The 18,348-nt window shown below is 37.2% G+C and overlaps 1 protein-coding gene across 4 annotated transcripts in view; it reads left to right on the forward strand.

Annotated features, from left to right (window-relative positions):
* LOC139934589 (adenylate cyclase type 2-like) overlaps window positions 1-18,348 on the forward strand; it is a 201,850-nt gene that overhangs the window by 124,753 nt on the left and 58,749 nt on the right. For all 4 annotated transcript variants that reach the window (XM_071928871.1, XM_071928870.1, XM_071928869.1 and 1 more), the window contains 2 exons: window positions 6,614-6,763; window positions 15,311-15,480. In XM_071928871.1, coding sequence (XP_071784972.1) covers window positions 6,614-6,763; window positions 15,311-15,480 — 320 coding nt within the window. The remainder of the gene's footprint in view (window positions 1-6,613; window positions 6,764-15,310; window positions 15,481-18,348) is intronic.

Consider the following 18,348-nt stretch of genomic DNA (forward strand, 5'->3'; position numbering starts at 1 on the left):
GTAAAACAATGTCATAAAAATACGTTTGTAAGTGATTAAAGTAATTTTCGTTTCATGAGACAAAAATTATTTTCATGACATTGTTTTACTCACTTCCCAAAAACTACAGAACCTCAGCACGTAATATTTTCAGGGAAGCTTTCTACTATCATCATCTTCAAACTGTGTAAGTTTAGTGTAAATCTGTGTTGTGTTTGGACATTGTGTTTTTTGTCCAAAAAAAGGTTACATAGACTCTTTAAGTGCTTACTTTAATGGCTTGGTCTAGTGAACTTCAGCTAGAGCCTTGCAAACTCGGATGTGTATAAATCAGGCATGTGAGACTTCCTCTTTTCAGCTGATCTCCTCTTTTTTGGTTTTGATTTTCCTCTTTTTTTCCTTAACTTACTGTATACGAAAGTAAAGGAAAATTGTCTTTTCCTCTGTTTTGCTTGCCTTGGTTTTCTCTTTTCCTCTTTTTTCATGGCTAGTTACTCACATGCCTGAATCAGCAGTGAGGAGCATATAACACAGTCATACTATGATTTTTAACTCGTAAAATACTTTCAGGAAACTCACATCTACAAATTTGACTTGGCTATTATGCGCTGTTCATAATTATACTAGGTTTGTTTACTGTTTGGAAGTATTTCAAGATGATGCATACTAATTTCCACTGTTTGTGTTTAGTGTATATTTTTTATGGAAGTAGCAACTTGTGAAATTAATATTCAGGCCACAAGTTAAAAGTTTCATAATAAAGCTATACAAATAAGTGCAGTATACAATTAACAATATAATGTAGTATAATATCATACAACAGAGTGTACTATTTTACAAAGACTATCAAACACTGATAAGATACGATTCTTCCATTTTACTGTCCTTTAAAGGAGAGAATCCAGCTGTGGAACTGTTGCAATCAATTGAAAAGAATTACTTGTTTCCCTAAACACAAGCAGGCATTGTGTTTTGAATGAAATTTGATATATTTGTAATTGTTTGAAATCTGTCCTGAGATAATCAAATTCTTTGCTCATTTACATCAGTTTAAAGAAAATTAATTGTTAAAAACGTTTATGATGGAGAATTGTTTTAGGATAGATTAGCGAGTAAAGGCCTTGTTGTCAGATGAGCAAGTAAGCGCAAGCATGGTGAAAAGTCCTTTGGTGGAATGTCACACGACTTCAAATGTGTGTTTTCCTCTAGCAATATTTTGTAACGCAATTAGTTCATTATCTGCCCATACAATGTGACAAGTGATCTGTCCAACAGTAATTGGATATTGATGAAAAAAGGAGTCCATTTTGGAAGTACGGCTGGCCAGGCCCGGATGCACTGGGCAAGATCTCCGATATGTCAATGCTAATTGTAGAGATTTGGCCGGGCTTTATTGAGTAACGTGCTGGCAATAAGTTCTTACGTCCAATATCTACGTTACATGCCGGGAGGAAGCGAGGATCTTTCAGGGACTCCACGACTGATGGAAACAGCTTATTTGGAGCAAATACATATGAGCTTCACGAGAACTTGAGCCTCTGGTTGATCCTTAATTAAATAGTTTCAATAGTTGACATTTAAGGACAAAAATCATTTCAGACAGTTCATCGGAAATCTAAAGTATACAAAGTCACCTTCTATGAAACTCACGGGGTATCTGCTTTCATTTTTTTGTAAAAAGACTTTAACTTGTGCGGTGTTCGACATAGGGAGATAATAATAGTGTATCTGGACCACCACATTCATAAAATAACCTTGATTTAATACTTCGACACTGGCTCAAGCGCCCAATATAGACACGCAGTAAAAATATTTATATTGGAAGATATCTTGAGTACTTTGTGTTTATTTGCAGAGTAAAAATAAACCCTGTTGCGTTTTGAAAAGATAGCTTATTTTTAGACTTCATAACGTTTTTCCTGTCAGAGTGGTGGAAGAGTTATGAATTATGTCCAGCTATTTAAGAAAAAAAAAGGAAAATAAATCAGATGGCTTGGAGAGAAGGAGGGAATGTGGCTTTCTATAATAAATGATGGTAGTCCGGTCGGCGTGGTAACCAAGGTTTTCTATACAAAAATAGAGACATCTGATGATAGGGGTAGATGATGAGGTAGACGATGAGGCATTCTTTAACAGAGCACTTCAGTTGATTGATTGCTGTTGTGCGTGCTATTAATTGTTGTTATATAAAGGGGAAGGACAGTACTGTAGTGCAAGGATGAAGATGTTGATAGTGTTCTAATAACCCAATTAGGCTGTGACATTGATAGCGCAATCTCATCCAGGATAGTGAGGAAGATGTTCAGAGAGGCAAAACAATCTGTGGTACTTTTACTTGTGTTTGTCATGGTTTCCAAAAAAACAAAGGAATGCTTTGCCTTCTACTCTACTGACTATTTGGTTTGTAATAAAAGAGTTAGAATTTATGAAAAGAAAAAAAAAACGAACAAAAACCACTTACTTGATTTTATAGGTTCATTACAGAATTGTTTTTTTGCTAACAAATTAGTTGCTGGTAGTGTAAGCACTTTATATAATCCATCATATACATCAACTGACAAACCTCTAGAAGTTTAAGATCGATCAGCCATCTGGGTTACGAGAAAACAGTGAAAAACCGATTACACAGTTTGCACGACATAGATGCAAAAACTAAAATGAATAAAGCGCTCATAAAGATTTTTGTTCTTACCAATTCTGTAACGTTCCTTTAACTTATCCAAAGATATTGTCAATTTTCACCAAAACAAAGAATTCTACATCAGATATTATATATGAAGTTAAATTTGACATCTTGCCCAGAGAACCTCAGGTCTCCTTTCGGGAGAACCAATCAGAGCAGTGACTGACTCTACACTAAACCCCTTCAAATAGGCCACTTCTCTCAGATCTCTTCAGTCTCCTGACGATGACAAGAGCAAAAGCTAGTCGAAATGTTGAGACTAATATTTAAAGGAACACGTTGCCTTGGATTGGTCGAGTTGGTCTTTGAAAAGCGTTTGTAACCGTTTGTTATAAAATGCATATGGTTAGAAAGATGTTTTAAAAGTAGAGTACAATGATCCACACACATTTGCCTCGAAGTTGCGTGGTTTTCCTTTTGCTTTGAGAACTAACACGGTCAGTCATTTATGGGAGTCAAAAATTTGACTCCCATAAATGGCCGACCGTGTTTGTCGACGAGGTAAAAGGAAAACCACTCAATTTCGAGTGATACTTGTGTGGATCATTATATTCTACTTCTAAAATATCTTTCTAATCATATGCATTATATAACATACGGTTACATACGCTTTTCAAAGACCAACTCGACCGATCCAAGGCAACGTGTTCCTTTAAGAAATCACTCCGCGATAGTTAAGTTAATACGTTTTACTAAAAGCTAAAGCAGTAGTCTCGACCGACTTTCTACCTACCGCCCAGGTAGAAGTTAATTAGCAGGACAGTTCTTTTCAGAACTGAGAAGTCCCCCAAATTCCGAAAAATAAATTCCGCAGTAGTAGAATATAAAGCAAGTCAGTTTCCTAAAAAACAAAATCTACCATGGCAAGTAGATACACATGGTGTTACTGCAAACCCAATAAAGAGTGTGTATAACCTTTGTGTGGACCTAGTTTGGACTAAGACAGCTTCTGTATCGCAATCCTATGAAATCGAAAAGCTTAGCTCTAAGCTTCGATTCAACAGATTTCACTGGCAGAAGTGACCTATCATGCTCATGATGAAATGCTTCAATTTGGGTTTGTCTGAGGGCGGTCAAAATTAAAAAACTAAAGAAGAAAATGCATATCTACCTGAAAGGCGCATGAGGTGCTTCACACAGTTACTATCAAAAACATTTCCACAGGAAAGTAGCTAACAACATTACCAGAAAATGTAACTACTTAAAGCCATTATACACTTTTGGTACAGAAAATTTTCACAGATTTACAAATAATTTACAGGGTTTACAGAGGGTAATAGTGAAAGACTTCTCTTGAAATATTAGTCCATGAAATGCTTTACTTTTTGAGGAAACAGTAAAACAATATAAATTCTCGTTGTCGAGAATTACGGATTTATTTTAAAAACATGTGATGACACGACGGAACGCGCGGAAACAAGAGTGGGTTTTCCCGTTATTTTCTCCCGACTCCGATGACCGATTGAGCTTAAATTTTCACAGGTTTGTTATTTTATATATAAGTTGTGATACACGAAGTGTGGGACTTGGACAATACTGTTTACCGAAAGTGTATAATGGCTTTAAACAGTCCCCCCCCCCATCCAAATAAATCAATTAGGGGTCTTACGGTTGATGAAGCTGCCAGTATGCTTGTAGTGTTTTGATAGCGTGAAGGATTGATGAAGCTTGCTCCTTGTGCATAGTTGATGATGAGGGACATTGGAGTTACACGATGACATAAAGTGGCTATTTCCACAATGCATTTGTCACCCAGCAACACTAATCATCATGGGGAACGTGCATGCGCCTGTAGTGGAGTACAATGCTGTATTATGGGTTATTAAACGTTACAGTTTTGTTAGTAATAGACGACGGCCAGGGCCCAATTTCATAAAACATGTAAGTAGCCGTTTTTGTGCTTACGGAGCATCCCTTAGCAGAATTTCTATTTCTATAAAGCTGTTTTTTTTTTACTGGAAGCAAAGGTGAATGCTGGCTAACATGAGCTAAAGGCACTGGACACTATTGGTAATTACTCAAAATAATTGTAGCATAAAATCTTACTTGGGAACGACTAATGGGGAGAGGTTGATAGTATGGAACATTGTGAGATACGGCTCCCTCTGAAGTAACGCAGTTTATGAGAAAGAGGTAATTTTCCACAAATTTGATTTTGAGACCCCAGAAATAGATTTTTGAAATCAAGCATCTGAAAGCACACAACGTTGTGTGATAAGGGTGTTTTTTTCTTTCATTATTACCTAGCAACTTCAGCGACCAATTGAGCTCAAACTTCCACAGGTTTGTTTTCTATGCATATGTTGAGATACACCAAGTGAGAAGACTGGTCTTTGACAATTACCAATAGTGTCCACTGTCTATTGGACATGAGAACATCACAAAACTGAATTTGACATTTCCCTTCCTCTTTAAGCAATCATCTTCTATCAAGTGAGGCTAACTCAAGTTTCAACAAGCCCACAAAGTGAGCTTTCAACTTGACTCTCGATCTTTGTAATTTTAGGACTGGTTTTTAACGTCTCCTTTCAATTTGCGATCATCTTAATAAATAGTTGAGATTATTGCACTTTTGAACCCATGGTCAGAACCAATAAAGTGAAGAATGCATTCTGTATTGAGTCTACACAGAGTACATCAAATACATGTCCATGGGCTGTTTGATATATTGTATTTGACTTATTTGATGAATTCTGGTGGAGTGAACAATGAAAATCTACCTCAATAATCACCATGTCCACTAGAAGGCAGAAATGCAATCTGCGCTTACCATTTTAATTATGACAATTTTCTCCTCCAAAGTTGATCTTTTTTTGCAAGTTCACTTGAGACGTACTGCTTAATAACTCTAAAAAAACTGGTATACCATAAACTGGGTGTGGAAATTGTAGTCAAACTATTTGAATTGTTTGTCCATTTTGTCATTACATATTGGTGGAAATGTAGATTCTGAAACCGATGGTGTGTAGAAACAGTACCACTGTTTTAAATGTATTTTTTAAATTTTTTAATTTTTATTTTATATTTTATAAACCAACTTGAGGGGCCTCTATAGACAGAAACTTTGTTTCTTTTAGGCAATCCTTGGGGCTCCTAGTTCTCTTTCCTTCCTCTGTATTTTGTAATGCTCTTCGTATATCTTTTTATGTTTTACCTATGTACTTTTTATCTGCCCAAGAAATGAAGAAAACAAAATATTTAAAACATAAATGTAAATTTAATTGTAGATATACGGGTGTATATTGTGTTTTTGAAAAAAAAAAAAATCATTTTGGTATGCCAACTCAAAGTTAGAAGAAGAATATGGCTGGTTCTAATTATCAAGCCTATGGGTGGCTTATGCTTCATCATACCCTGACAATCATTAACTGGAAAGCGCCCCCTGCATTTTGCGCACATTGGCCCGGTGCTTGGGGAATGCAGTCCCCATTATGTTCTTGCATATAATAATTGAGTTCAGAATGTGGATGGATATTAATGAAGTTTTATTCAGTGCCTGTACCTGTCAATAAGGTTCTCAAGACAATTAAAAATAAAAAAAAATCTAAAAAAAAATCATAAGAGCGATTTATGAAGACTTGTGGACAAGTCGTTAAATGTCCGCGCCGTGATAGCGTTCCGACTCTTCCCGCGGTATTCTTCTACTGCTGTCACGACTATGGTCCCATTTAATGGGGGAGTAGAAGTGGGCAAGCAGCAGTTAGCTGGAGAGCTAGAGAGCAGTGAACTCGCTTAAGCACCGCCACAACTCGACTATCTCACCGCATGGGAACAATTAGGGACTTGTTCACAAGTCTACGATTTATGTAGAACCGCATAAGGGTTTGTGTGCATTCAGTTTTTAATGAAGTGTGCTCTTCCATTATATTTAAACTATTGTGAATAGATGAAGGCAAATGGTGTATTCAAAACTAATAAGCATTTATATTGTATATTTTTTTGTTTTTGCAGGTCCTAGCCAACGTAGTTTTGTTTATTGGTGTGAATGTTGTCGGGGTGTATCACATGCAGTTACTAGACATCTCACAGAGGAGGACATTCCTCGATACAAGAAGCTGTATTGAGTCAAGAGTGAAGCTAGAACACCAACAAGCTCAACAGGTGAGTTTGAGTCCAGAGTGTCATTAGAATTTTCAAAAAAGAGTTAAGTCTGTCCAAAGTCAAATATGGCTCAGCAGGTCAGTTAGATCGGCTTTAGGGTTGAACAAAGCAGAGGGAGCCGTTTCTCACAATGTTTTGTACCATCAACCTCTCTCCATTACTCGTCACCAAGTAAGGTTTTATGCTAATAATTATTTTGAGTAATTACCAATAGTGTCCACTGCCTTTGACAGGATGCCAGTCCATCGAAGGTTTCTCCCCAACAGTGGTCGGTACCCATTTGTACTCCTGGGTGGAGAGAAGCAATAATGATAAAGTACCTTGCTCAAAGACACATGTGTCATGACAAGGATACCAGGATTCTAACCCACAATAACTTGAATCCACCGCCCTAGACCACTCGGCCACTACACCCATAATGAATTGAGAAGCTGTGGCTATTGGCTGTTTCTTATTTTGTTGCTAAGGGTGGCCCATGCTTCATTAAATCCTGACAATCATTAACTTGTACAATGAAAAATTGGAGCATGTCATGACTTTACAGTTGTTTGACAATTACCAAATGTGTTCAGGGCCTTTAAAGGATTTGGGTACTTTTTCAAAATGTCCACAGAATTACATTAAACTTACAGGGTTTGAAGATTATGATAGTGGAAGGCTTCCCTTCAAATATTACTAACTGAGGTTGTGTAATTTTTGAGAAATGAGTAAAACAAGTCACAAAATAATTTTCGTCTCAGGAAGACGAAAATTATTTTAGCATGTAAAATCCCATTAACCAGTTATGATACTATACCAAAACCATAGCATAACTGGTTAATACGTTTATACATGCTAAAACTGAGACGAAAATTATTTGTTTTACTCGTTTCTCAAAAACTACAGCACCTCAGTAAGTAAAATTTCAAGGGAAGCTTTCTACTAATCATAATCTTCAAACTGTGTAAGTTTCTGTCTTTCATAATTTTCTTGCAACTTCAATGCCCAACAATTGAGTCCAAATTTTTACAGGCTTGTTATTTTATAAATATGTTGGGATACACCAAGTGAGAATACTGGTCTTTGATAATTACCAAATGTGTCCAGTGTCTTTAAGAACCCCTTGTACAGTCCATGACAGTCTTAAAAGCTTCATGTTGTCCACCTGCTCAGCAAACATTGAACCGTGGACGGGCAAGGGTTGTTGGTAACGCTCCATCAGTCATTTCATCTACCTTATTATTAATACCTCATCACCAATGGGTTGACTTTACTCTTTTGGGAGTTGTTAATGTCTGACAGATGAGCTAGTACTAATTATGATGGCCCATTTCATTACTAAGTGTAAATTTCATTACTAAGTGTCTGCAGAATTTAGGATTGATGTTAGGGTTTGTCTGGTTTTCATGGAAATAATAACACAGATAAATAATGCGCTCTTTTAAAGACAGTGGACACTATTGGTAATTGTCAAAGACAAGTCTTCTCACTTGGTGTATCTCAACATATACATAAAATAACAAACCTATGATATTTGAGCTCAATTGGTCATCGAAGTTGCGAGATAATAATGAGAGAAAAAATACCCTTGTCACACGAAGTTGTGTGCTTTCAGATGTTTGCATGATTTCTAGACCTCAAATTCTAAACTTGAGGTCTCAAAATCAAATTCGTGGAAAATTACTTCTTTCTGGCAAACTACGTCTCTTCAGAGGGAGCCATTTCTCACAATGTTTTATACTATCAATAGCTCCTCATTACTCATTACCAAGTAAAGTTTTATGCTGATAGCTATTTTGAGTAATTACCAATAGTGTCCACTGCCTTTAACATCCACTTTTGTTAACGCTCCCACACTGCTGCTCTCCACTTTGTTACTTTATTTTCTGCCCTGCACAGTAAAAAGTGACCATATAAATTTGTATAACACTGAAAAGTGAACTAAGAAAACATCAAATGTCTATGCTCTACGCACACACTGCTATAGCGCGCGTGCTCCTGGATTTGTGTGGCTCTCTTTGACTATACGTGCTGAGTAATTTTGTGCAGTTTGATGGGGGGATTTTCAAATAGTACAAAAATAATGTCAAGTAGCATACCACAAGGGAAACTGACTGGGTCAATTGTAATTATATTGGGGGGGGGGGGGTGAACAGAGAAATATTTACTGGAGCGGAGTATTGAAATTTTAGGGTTGAACAAAGACACAATTACTCTACGGTAGGGTAGGTGAACCTTCAACCTCCAGATTAACGTGTATTTGCTCTATATCAACTCAGCTAGAAGTGAAATGGGAAAACATAGGGATACTTGTCCTTTGTTTACCAACAGAGTCCATACTTTATGCATCAAATTTAAAACACAAACTGCAAGATCTGCAACTGGTTGTCAACAAGTCAACACAAGAATCTGAACCTGTAGGGTTGTTTACCCTTTTCACTGAAAAGATTAGCTAAGATTAAAACTAATCCACTGGCGAACTTAAGGAATGAAAAAGAATTCTGGATGGTTTGAATATAGCCCTGAGCACTACAGAGTTCTTGACTTGATGAATCTTATTATAGGCCTAAGTATGAAACTATGAGGACCTGAGGGCTTGCATGGCACCAGACTACAGACAAAATGCAGTACAGAGTAAAGGCCATGAGAGACCTTTTGGCAATAACCTATTTAGCAAACTATTGAATGAGGTGCATGCTGGTCTAGCTAGCGATCAAACTTGAACCCTTACCAGCATGCACCTCATTCCTCGTCTGACGCGCGCGTACCCAAGTATTTGCATTTGAAGGTCTATCACACTGGGCAATTTTGTAGTCAACCAGTTCTAGGCGATCTCAAAGTTTCAAATCTCAAAATGTAATTAACATTTCAGTTTTCTATTTTTGTTTTCTTGAAGATAGTGAGTTGTAAGCTAGAATTTTTTTTTGCTTGGGTCGTCCAAGTGTCCATTGTGCATGCAGCACAGTAGGTTGCCTCCTAATTGCATGGAAATTCACGCTGTGTGGCAAGGACTTAGTATCACTGATAACTTGTTTGTGAAAATACTCCCTCTAATTCAACTGACCGCCCTGAGCTTAAAAGAATGGACTGTTTGTATGCTCTTGGTTAACTGGCATTTTGATCAACTTTGGGTTATAGGGCCTATTGTGCAAGATTTAAAAGCATTTTGTAGACATTTTTAGTATTAGTGTTTTTTTTTTTATTTGTTGTAACCTAGCTCTTTTGAAAGAGTTTTTTTTGTTGGGGGGGGGGGGGAACTAAAGTGTAAAATCGTGTAAAACTTGAAAATAAGAATATTTTGAGTTTTGCTTGATAACACCCATCTAATTTTTGTGAGCATTGTGACACTTTAAAGGGTGTATGTACTTTAAAGGGTGTAGGACAAAAAACACAATGTCCACAGATTTACACTAAACTTACACAGTTTGAAGATAGTGATAGTAGAAAGCTTCCCTGGAAAGTTTATGTGCTGTGGTGCTGTAGTTTTGGGGAAATGAGTAAAACAATGTCATGGAAATAATTTTGGTCTCATGAGACCAAAACTATTTTAAGTTACAAACGTATTTTCATGACATTGTTTTACTCATTTCTCAAAAACTACAGCACCACAGTAAGTAATATTTGAAGGGAAGCTTTCCACTATCTTTATCTTCAAACCCTGTAAGTTTAATGTAAATCTATGGACATTTTGAAAAAGTACCCAAAACCTTTAAAGGAAAGTATAGGAGATACGCGGAGGCAAAGCCCTTTGTCTTTAGGGTCTTGTATGTGCATGACACAACACTTCGGACCTGCGGCTATTACCTTTTGAGGAGAACGCAGCAATTACAGTTAAATGTTTCACTGAAGGCCATGCAGTGGCAAAGTGCAGGATGTACCCGGGGGTTTACTGACTTCTCTAGTGGGATAGGTAGGCATTTTAGGCGAGTGTTTTGTATTAAAAAACACATTTTTACAAACAGAAATAGCTAGAAGCCTTGCTCTATGGTAGAAAAGACACTCCAAACTCTTGCCTAATACTGAAGAATTCAAGACTTAGATGATTAGTCTTTTGCAACAATAGCATCCATACTAATACTAAGAAAAAAGTACGAGGCTAAATTTAATGAATATACACGCATTTTATAAAAAGTGTTGCGTTTCTTGTGTTTACTGACTGAACTGCACGCTTTATAGCAATCACACAACATCGGTAAACAGTAATGTCCAAAGGCCCACACTTGTGTATCACAACTTCTATATAAAATAACAAACCTGTGAAAATTTAGGCTCAATCGGTCATCGGAGTTGGGAGAAAAAAATGGGAAAACCCACCCTGGTTTCCGCAAGTTTTGCCATGTCATGACATGTTTTAAAAATAAATCTGTTATATCTCGATATCGAGAATTGATAATTAATTTAATGTTTTCTCAAAAAGTATTAAGCATTTCATGGATTAATATTTCAAGGGAAGTCTTTCTCTATTACCTTCTGTAAACCCTGTAAGTTATTTGTAAATCTGGGAACTTTTAATTTTTGTTCTGTTCAGAAAGTGTCAAATGGCTTTAAGAAAAGCGTTTTTTTTTTTTCTTGTGATTTACTGACTGATGCTATTGGAGTCTTGCGTGCCGATGTTGTTCTCGCAAGTGCTACATGTAGTGGTAAAATGTTTGTCTTAGATCTGGACATTTTTGGCAAAATTGGGGTGATACTGCAGAGTGCTATTTACCTAGTGCACCGTGACAATAATCTTGGTTATGTCAGTTTGAGAGCCAATAACCCCTGTGTGTTACAAAGTGTTGTATTGTATGCATAATGAGAATATAATTGGGCAACTCTGCCCTGCCCTGAGCCGGCCAACCAAACAACCAATCAGAGCAGTGGACCCCTATAAATAAGCCTACTCTTCTCTTACCTCTTCAGTCTCCTGACGATGACAAGAGCAAGCTAGTCGAAACGTTGAGACCAATTCAGAACTAGACTCCCGGCAGTACAGTTAATTACGATCCTATAAGCTAAAGTAGTAGTCCAAGTCTACTCTCTATACCATCAGCCCTGGAAACAATTTAAAGCAGGACAGTTCTTTTCAGAACTGAGAAGTCTCCCGAACCCCCCCCATTATCTCCTCGCAGCAGTAGAATATAGCAAGACAGTTCTCTAAGAACAAACTCTACCTGGCAAGTGAGATACACACATGGTGTTACCACAAACCAAATATACATCGAGAATAGAATTAGCTGTTATGAGCCAAACCAACTAAAAAAACCTATGGTATAAATGCAAACAATAGTATATGACTTGACTTTTTCGACCCTATACCGTCTTTCTCTAAGGCTACAAATGAGACCACAACAAACATGAACAGGTTACTAAGCATAAAAAGAGACACGTTGGCTTGGAAAGGGCGAGTTGGCCTATAAAAACAAGTAGAATGAAACAATTCACACAAGGAATTCAAATATGCTTCAAAATTGTGTGGTTTTCTTTTACTTTGTGTACTACTAACACGGTCGGCCATTTTGTTAGGTGACACGACATTTATACCCTCTTTTAATGTGCAATTTGACTCCCTAATAAATGGTGAGCATGACAGGCAGTTGCTGCATGGTGCAAGCGGGCAGTTAGGCCCCCTACAGCAAGTTTTGCAACGGACTTTGAAATTATTTACTTGACCTGAAATTCTAACGCGGGGTTTTGGGATGAAGTTTGTGGTGATTAGGTTTGACTTGAGAGATGCCCATGGCAAGTTACACCATAAGTGTCATGACTCTCCGTGCTCGGAAAGAAACCTGGTCTTGTATTGTTGACAACATAGATGGTCAAATGTCACCGAGATACAGCTGAATATTTGCAGAGAACCAGTCATAAACAAAATGGATCAAATAATATTTTTGTTGGGTATACCTTCTTGTCTTATAAGCAATACTTTCGTTGCCTAGTAAATTTTTAAATGATTTTTTTTTCTTTTGGCCTTTTTTGACAGATTATGCTTTTTCAAAACTTAAAACTTTTGCATATGCCATGACAATGCACAAAATACATGAAGCCTTGAACATTGTTTGCACATGGTTGATGAATGTGATTAATGTTGGTAACCCTGCAATAATTTATCACAGGCTGATTTTGTGCATTCAATACCTTTAAGGTTATGGACACTATTGGTATTTGTCAAAGACCAGTCTTCTCACTTAGTAAAACTCAACATATGCACAGAATAACAAACCTGTGAAAATTTGAGCTTGATTGGTCGTCGGAGTTGCGAGATAACTATGAAAGAAAAAAAACACCCTTGTCACACGAAGTTGTTTGCTTTCTTATGCTTGATTTGAGACCTCAAATTCTAAACTTGAGGTCTCGAAATCAAATTCGAGGAAAATTACTTCTTTCTTGAAAACTACGTTACTTCAGAGGAAGCCGTTTCTCACAATGTTTTATACTACCACCCTTTCCCCATTACTCATTACCAAGTGAGGTTTTTTGCTGATAATTATTTTGAGTAATTACCAATAGTGTCCACTGCCTTTAAATGAAATCTAAGAAAATAGCTTCAATCTACATTTCAGGGTCAAATAGTCTTCTCAAGCATCGGACCAAGCATCTTTAATTTAAGTGCTTATTAACTTTGCAAAATCTGCCCGGGGTCTGATTCATTGTCTGCAGTCTACAAATGTTAATCTTAATAGTTTGGAAAATCTTCTGAAAGTCTTCTGAAAACCAAAAAACCACTAAGCGACTTTCTGAAGAAAAAATAAAAATAAGGATGTTGTGTTTCATCCACTTGAACGTCAAGTTAAAGATGCTATGTCAGATTTTTGGCCGTTTTGACTCACAAATTTTGATTTAAAATTCAATAGGTATTTTGATGGGGGTCAAGAAACTTACAAGCTTTAATTTGAGCCATAGCTCGAAAAAGTCTGCCAATTATTAGTAGCAGTGAAATAAAGTGCTCAAACTGAGTTTTTGTCGGGATCCCGACAATATATCACATGACCAATTCTTGTGTGTCTTATAAGAAACGTTTTAAGTTTTTGTCATCGTTCCTGACCATTAAAAGTAAAAGTTTAAATTTTTTTTGTTAGAGCGGGTGATACTCTTTGAAGTACCATTCACTCATTACCATTTGGGGCAAAAAATCTGACAAAGCATCTTTAAATTTCACTCTCATTCAGGATTCAAATTGTGTTTTTCTAGGTAGCTTTGGATTTATGGGACATGAAAATATTTTCTTTGAATACACATTATCGAAAAACAATTTTAAAATTTCAGACTTCTGAATCTGTTTATCATGTTACCCTTTGGAAACATCTAGTCTTTTGGGACCTTCTCTACTCCTTGTGCATATTTTTAAAGAAAATATGAAACATTGAAAGTAATGCCTTGAATCTCTCTAGCCTTAAGAATTCTGATTATGTTTTTCCAACTCTCTTTTAGAAATGACTTTTTTTTTAAGAAATGGCGTGAGCTCTCAGGACTTTAGTTCATTTTTTCCCAGTTTAAGTCTTAAAGGGTACTCTATTTGTTCATAAATATGATATCTTAGAAATGGATCATATCAGTATATGTAAGTTATTTTTGTGTTCTAGTTCTTTTAGGTCATTTTCCTATCAGGTTCTTGTGTAAACAGTTTTTTTAAATCCATTTTTCTTGCTGTCCTAGCTATTCAACCCTTTTCACAGTACATTTTTTGAATGGTTGGGGGATGGTTGAATTCAGGGAATTGGAAGGTGTTACTGTATGGGTGTTGCAGTGTGATATATTCCACAAGTTAGATCAATATTTTGTACCTGCTTGACTGGATTGAGGTCAAGTAGGAGGCTGGCTTGGTTATGGACGCATCGCTGCAGGACTGCAATGTCAAGTGTAATAGCTGATGGGTGACTTCAACTAACAGCACAGTTTGATACAATACAATACCACCTCATTGCTTTGTGTTTTCCTTTGGATAGGAAATTAAGCAAAAGGGTCATGTGTTTTGTATATTGCATGTGATGGAACCCAGTACACTGATATTGTTAAAGCCATTATACACTTTCGGTACAGAATTTTTTTTCACAGATTTACAAATAATTTACAGGGTTTACAGAAGGTAATAGTGAAAGACTTATCTTGAAATAGAATACACACAACCTACGCACATCAAACAGATTCTTCACAAAGTTTTTGAAAAAAATACTTCAAATCTCAAATTTTAAACTGTCAAAGTGTCTATAATTATTGTATTTTTTCAACGTTTTTTAACCAAAGGGCATTTATGAATGGGAATAAAAGAGTAGTGACTCGTTCTTAAATGTCCGTTTAAAACCTTGCATGATCATTGCCGTGAGATAAAGGCCCTCGCCGACACGGGATGACCCTGCCGGTTTTAAACGGGCGTTAAAGAACTCATCGCTACCCTTTAATTTCCTTATTTGTATAAGCTACCTAAGTGATTTGCCTGTGGTTTCCTCAGAACTCGGGAAAGCACTGAGTATAACATATAAAGTGATTGATACACATCGATGTAAGGGTAAAAACAAGATGTTTATTCTTTTATCCCCGATGCAAAACTAACATCTGTTAAAAGTGAATGTTATTTTTTTATGTTTTCAGGAACGACTTCTTCTGTCTGTCCTTCCTGCTCATCTTGCAGCTGAGATGAAGACAGAAATGATGGAGAGAGTACGAGATCCGACCCAGTCACGGGTTCCGGCCCCAGGGGTGCAGAAAAACAGCACCACTCACTTTCACAATCTGTACGTCAAGAGACATAAAAACGTTAGGTGAGTACTTGCCTTTGGATGGGACATAAAGCCGCTGGTCCCATGTGTTGTGTAATGCATGTAAAAGAACCCAGTGCACTTGTTGAAAAGAGAAGGGGTTCGCCCCGGTGTTCCTGGCTGTGGCTGCTGTATGCACCGTAGCACCTTGTAAACCCTTATAAGGTGCTAACTACACAGAGCTGCCAAGTCCAGAGGCTATGCGTGAGATTTTGCAAAGCTCCCCCCCCCCCCCCCCCCCCGAAAAAAAAATTGCCAGTTTTAGAAGGCCTTTCAAAATCGCCGCCCAACTTTTTTTCTTTTTTTCCCAGAAATTTAAATGTGGACAAAAAAGTGTTCCAAATTGCATCAAAAACCTCTTCAGAATAATTAAAACTCACATGAGATACACAGGAGATGTTGATGTTTAATGTGGAGGTGCGATTGTGTCAGATTATTTCCTTCAAAAATAAAACAAGATCTACTAAAAATTATGTCCAAAATCCTCCGCTCACTTCTTCTGCCTGTTGTGTCTTCGCTAGTGGAGCGCATTTAACGAATTTGCTAAACGAATCACGAAAAACTTGTGCGCAATAAGCGTTTTGCGCTCTGCCGAATTTGAGCTGAACCTGCTGGGAGAGCAAAACCGTGCGCAATCTGCCAATTTGCAGCTCAAGTTGATGATTCAGATAAACTGCGTGCAATCTGAAGATTGTGCAAACATTGTAGATTGCGTTTTTTGTACACGAGAGCGCGATTTGGCAATGCATTTTCTCGGTTTGGCCCCAATGCGTGAGAAAATGGTTGCTGTGCGTGTGAGCGTGAGACAGAGCCCAAATGCGTGAGTCTCACGCCTAATGCGTGAGACTTGATAGGTCTGACTACATGTTATTGGGCCTCATAATTCATCACTGCAATAACCTATCTTTCTGAAAGTTTGAATATACATGTACTCAGAACCTTGGTTACTTTGTTTGGTAGATCGAGCGATATATAAGACTTAGATATTATTAAAATTACATGATATGGCATCATAGAGTCAAATATTTGACTCCAATGAATGGCCGACCGTGTTAGTTCGTAAAGTAAAACGAAAACCACGCATTTTCGAGGCAAATGTGTGTGGATCATTGTATTCTACTTTTTAGACATCTTTCTAACCAATGCATTTTATAACAATCGGTTACAAACGCTTTTTAAAGACCAACTCGACCGCTCCAAGGCATTGTTTTCCTTTAATCACCAAAGGTTCTGCACCGGCTGTGTTTGCCAAGAATTACTTGCATCATACAAAAACTTTCTGGTTACCCGATAAATTTTGCATAAGCACAAAAATTTGTCTGCGATTGTATCCATTCATATTTTTCGCTTTTCTGCTTTCTCCAGAAGGCGATCGGAGCATACTGATCGAAGCGTCGAGTTGAAACCAACGGTTCTTTTCAGAACCACCCCAACTCATTTAAAGATAGTCATTACATGGTGTTTCCGCAAACCTGTCCATATGGTAGCTCCACCATGCAAAGCTTCAAATCCTACTTATAGTAAACAAGATCGGTTCGTTCTCTGTGAGAAGTGGTATTACATGTAGGTCTTACTGTGGACAGTGGGCTGTGCAGAATATCTATCTTAAATTCTCACCCACTCATTGATTGAATCAGTCTAAATGGTGCTACTGTAGGCCCAAGAGCTACTTTATAAGCACCAAAAGTAGTTGAGCACAAATAAATTATGCTGACCTGAGTGAGGTTACCAGTCAAAGGAACATGCAACATCTGTGACTGGCGTCCTGCTTTTATTTTTCTTAGTAGAGAACTTTTAAGCTTGTTTCTACTTAAAGGCAGAGGACACTATTGGTAATTACTCAAAATAATTATTAGCATTAAACCTCACTTGGTAACGAGTAATGGGGAGAGGTTGGCAGTATAAAACATTTTGAGAAACGGCTCCCTCTGAAGTGGAGTAGTTTTCGAGATAGAAGTAATTTATCACGAATTTGATTTCGAGACCTCAAGTTTAGAACTTGAGGTCTCGAAATCAACCATCTAAACGCACACAACTTCGTGTGACTAGGGTGTTTTCTTCTTTCATTATTATATCGCAACTTTGAAGACCGATTGAGCTCAAATTTTCACAGGTTTGTTATTTTATGCATATGTCGAGATACACCAACTGTGAAGACTAGTCTTTGACAACTACAAATAGTGTCCACTGTCTAAGCTTGTTTCTACTTAAGCAGTTTTGTGAAAATGGGCCTTGAGTGGAAGGGATCGGGTTCAATGCCTCACCATGGAGAGAATCATTCTTCGTGTTGGTTACTTTTACCGCTTGTTACTTCAAGAAGTTGTTCCTATCCAATTCAATTCTGCAGACATTTTTCTCATTGAAAGGGCGACTCACATGTCTGAGCAAGTGATAGTCCCACCCTCTCTATGGCAATATAAAATTCATAGATTTCACACCATATAGAACATACTGCTAGGTCTGTATTTCTGTCTAACTAAATATGCATAGATTGTCAATATTAGTTAAAGACATTGAATGATTGATGGCCTACAAGGGCATTTTACCGGCTGCTTCTAAGTTTGCAGAGGTATCTTATGCCAACAGTAATCCATACAAGGAGCAAACTTTATGGTGTTTGTCCAATTTTCTAGTTAAGAAACATAAGTCAAGGGGCTGTGAAAAAAACATATGCTGTAAAGCACTTATCCGAAAAACGTTCCTTGAGAAAACGCCTCCACAAACAGGAGGAGTAAAGAGAGAGAGAAAAACAATCAATGAATACAGGGCAAGTGAGGTTTACTGTTGTTAATGCATTCCGTAAAAAATTATAAAATTTAGCAAAGCTAGCTCGAGTACAGTGAAAATGTTTATTTTAAGTTATCACACAAG

Source organism: Asterias amurensis, chromosome 3, assembly GCF_032118995.1.
Source record: "Asterias amurensis chromosome 3, ASM3211899v1".
NCBI classification, from domain to species: domain Eukaryota; kingdom Metazoa; phylum Echinodermata; class Asteroidea; order Forcipulatida; family Asteriidae; genus Asterias; species Asterias amurensis.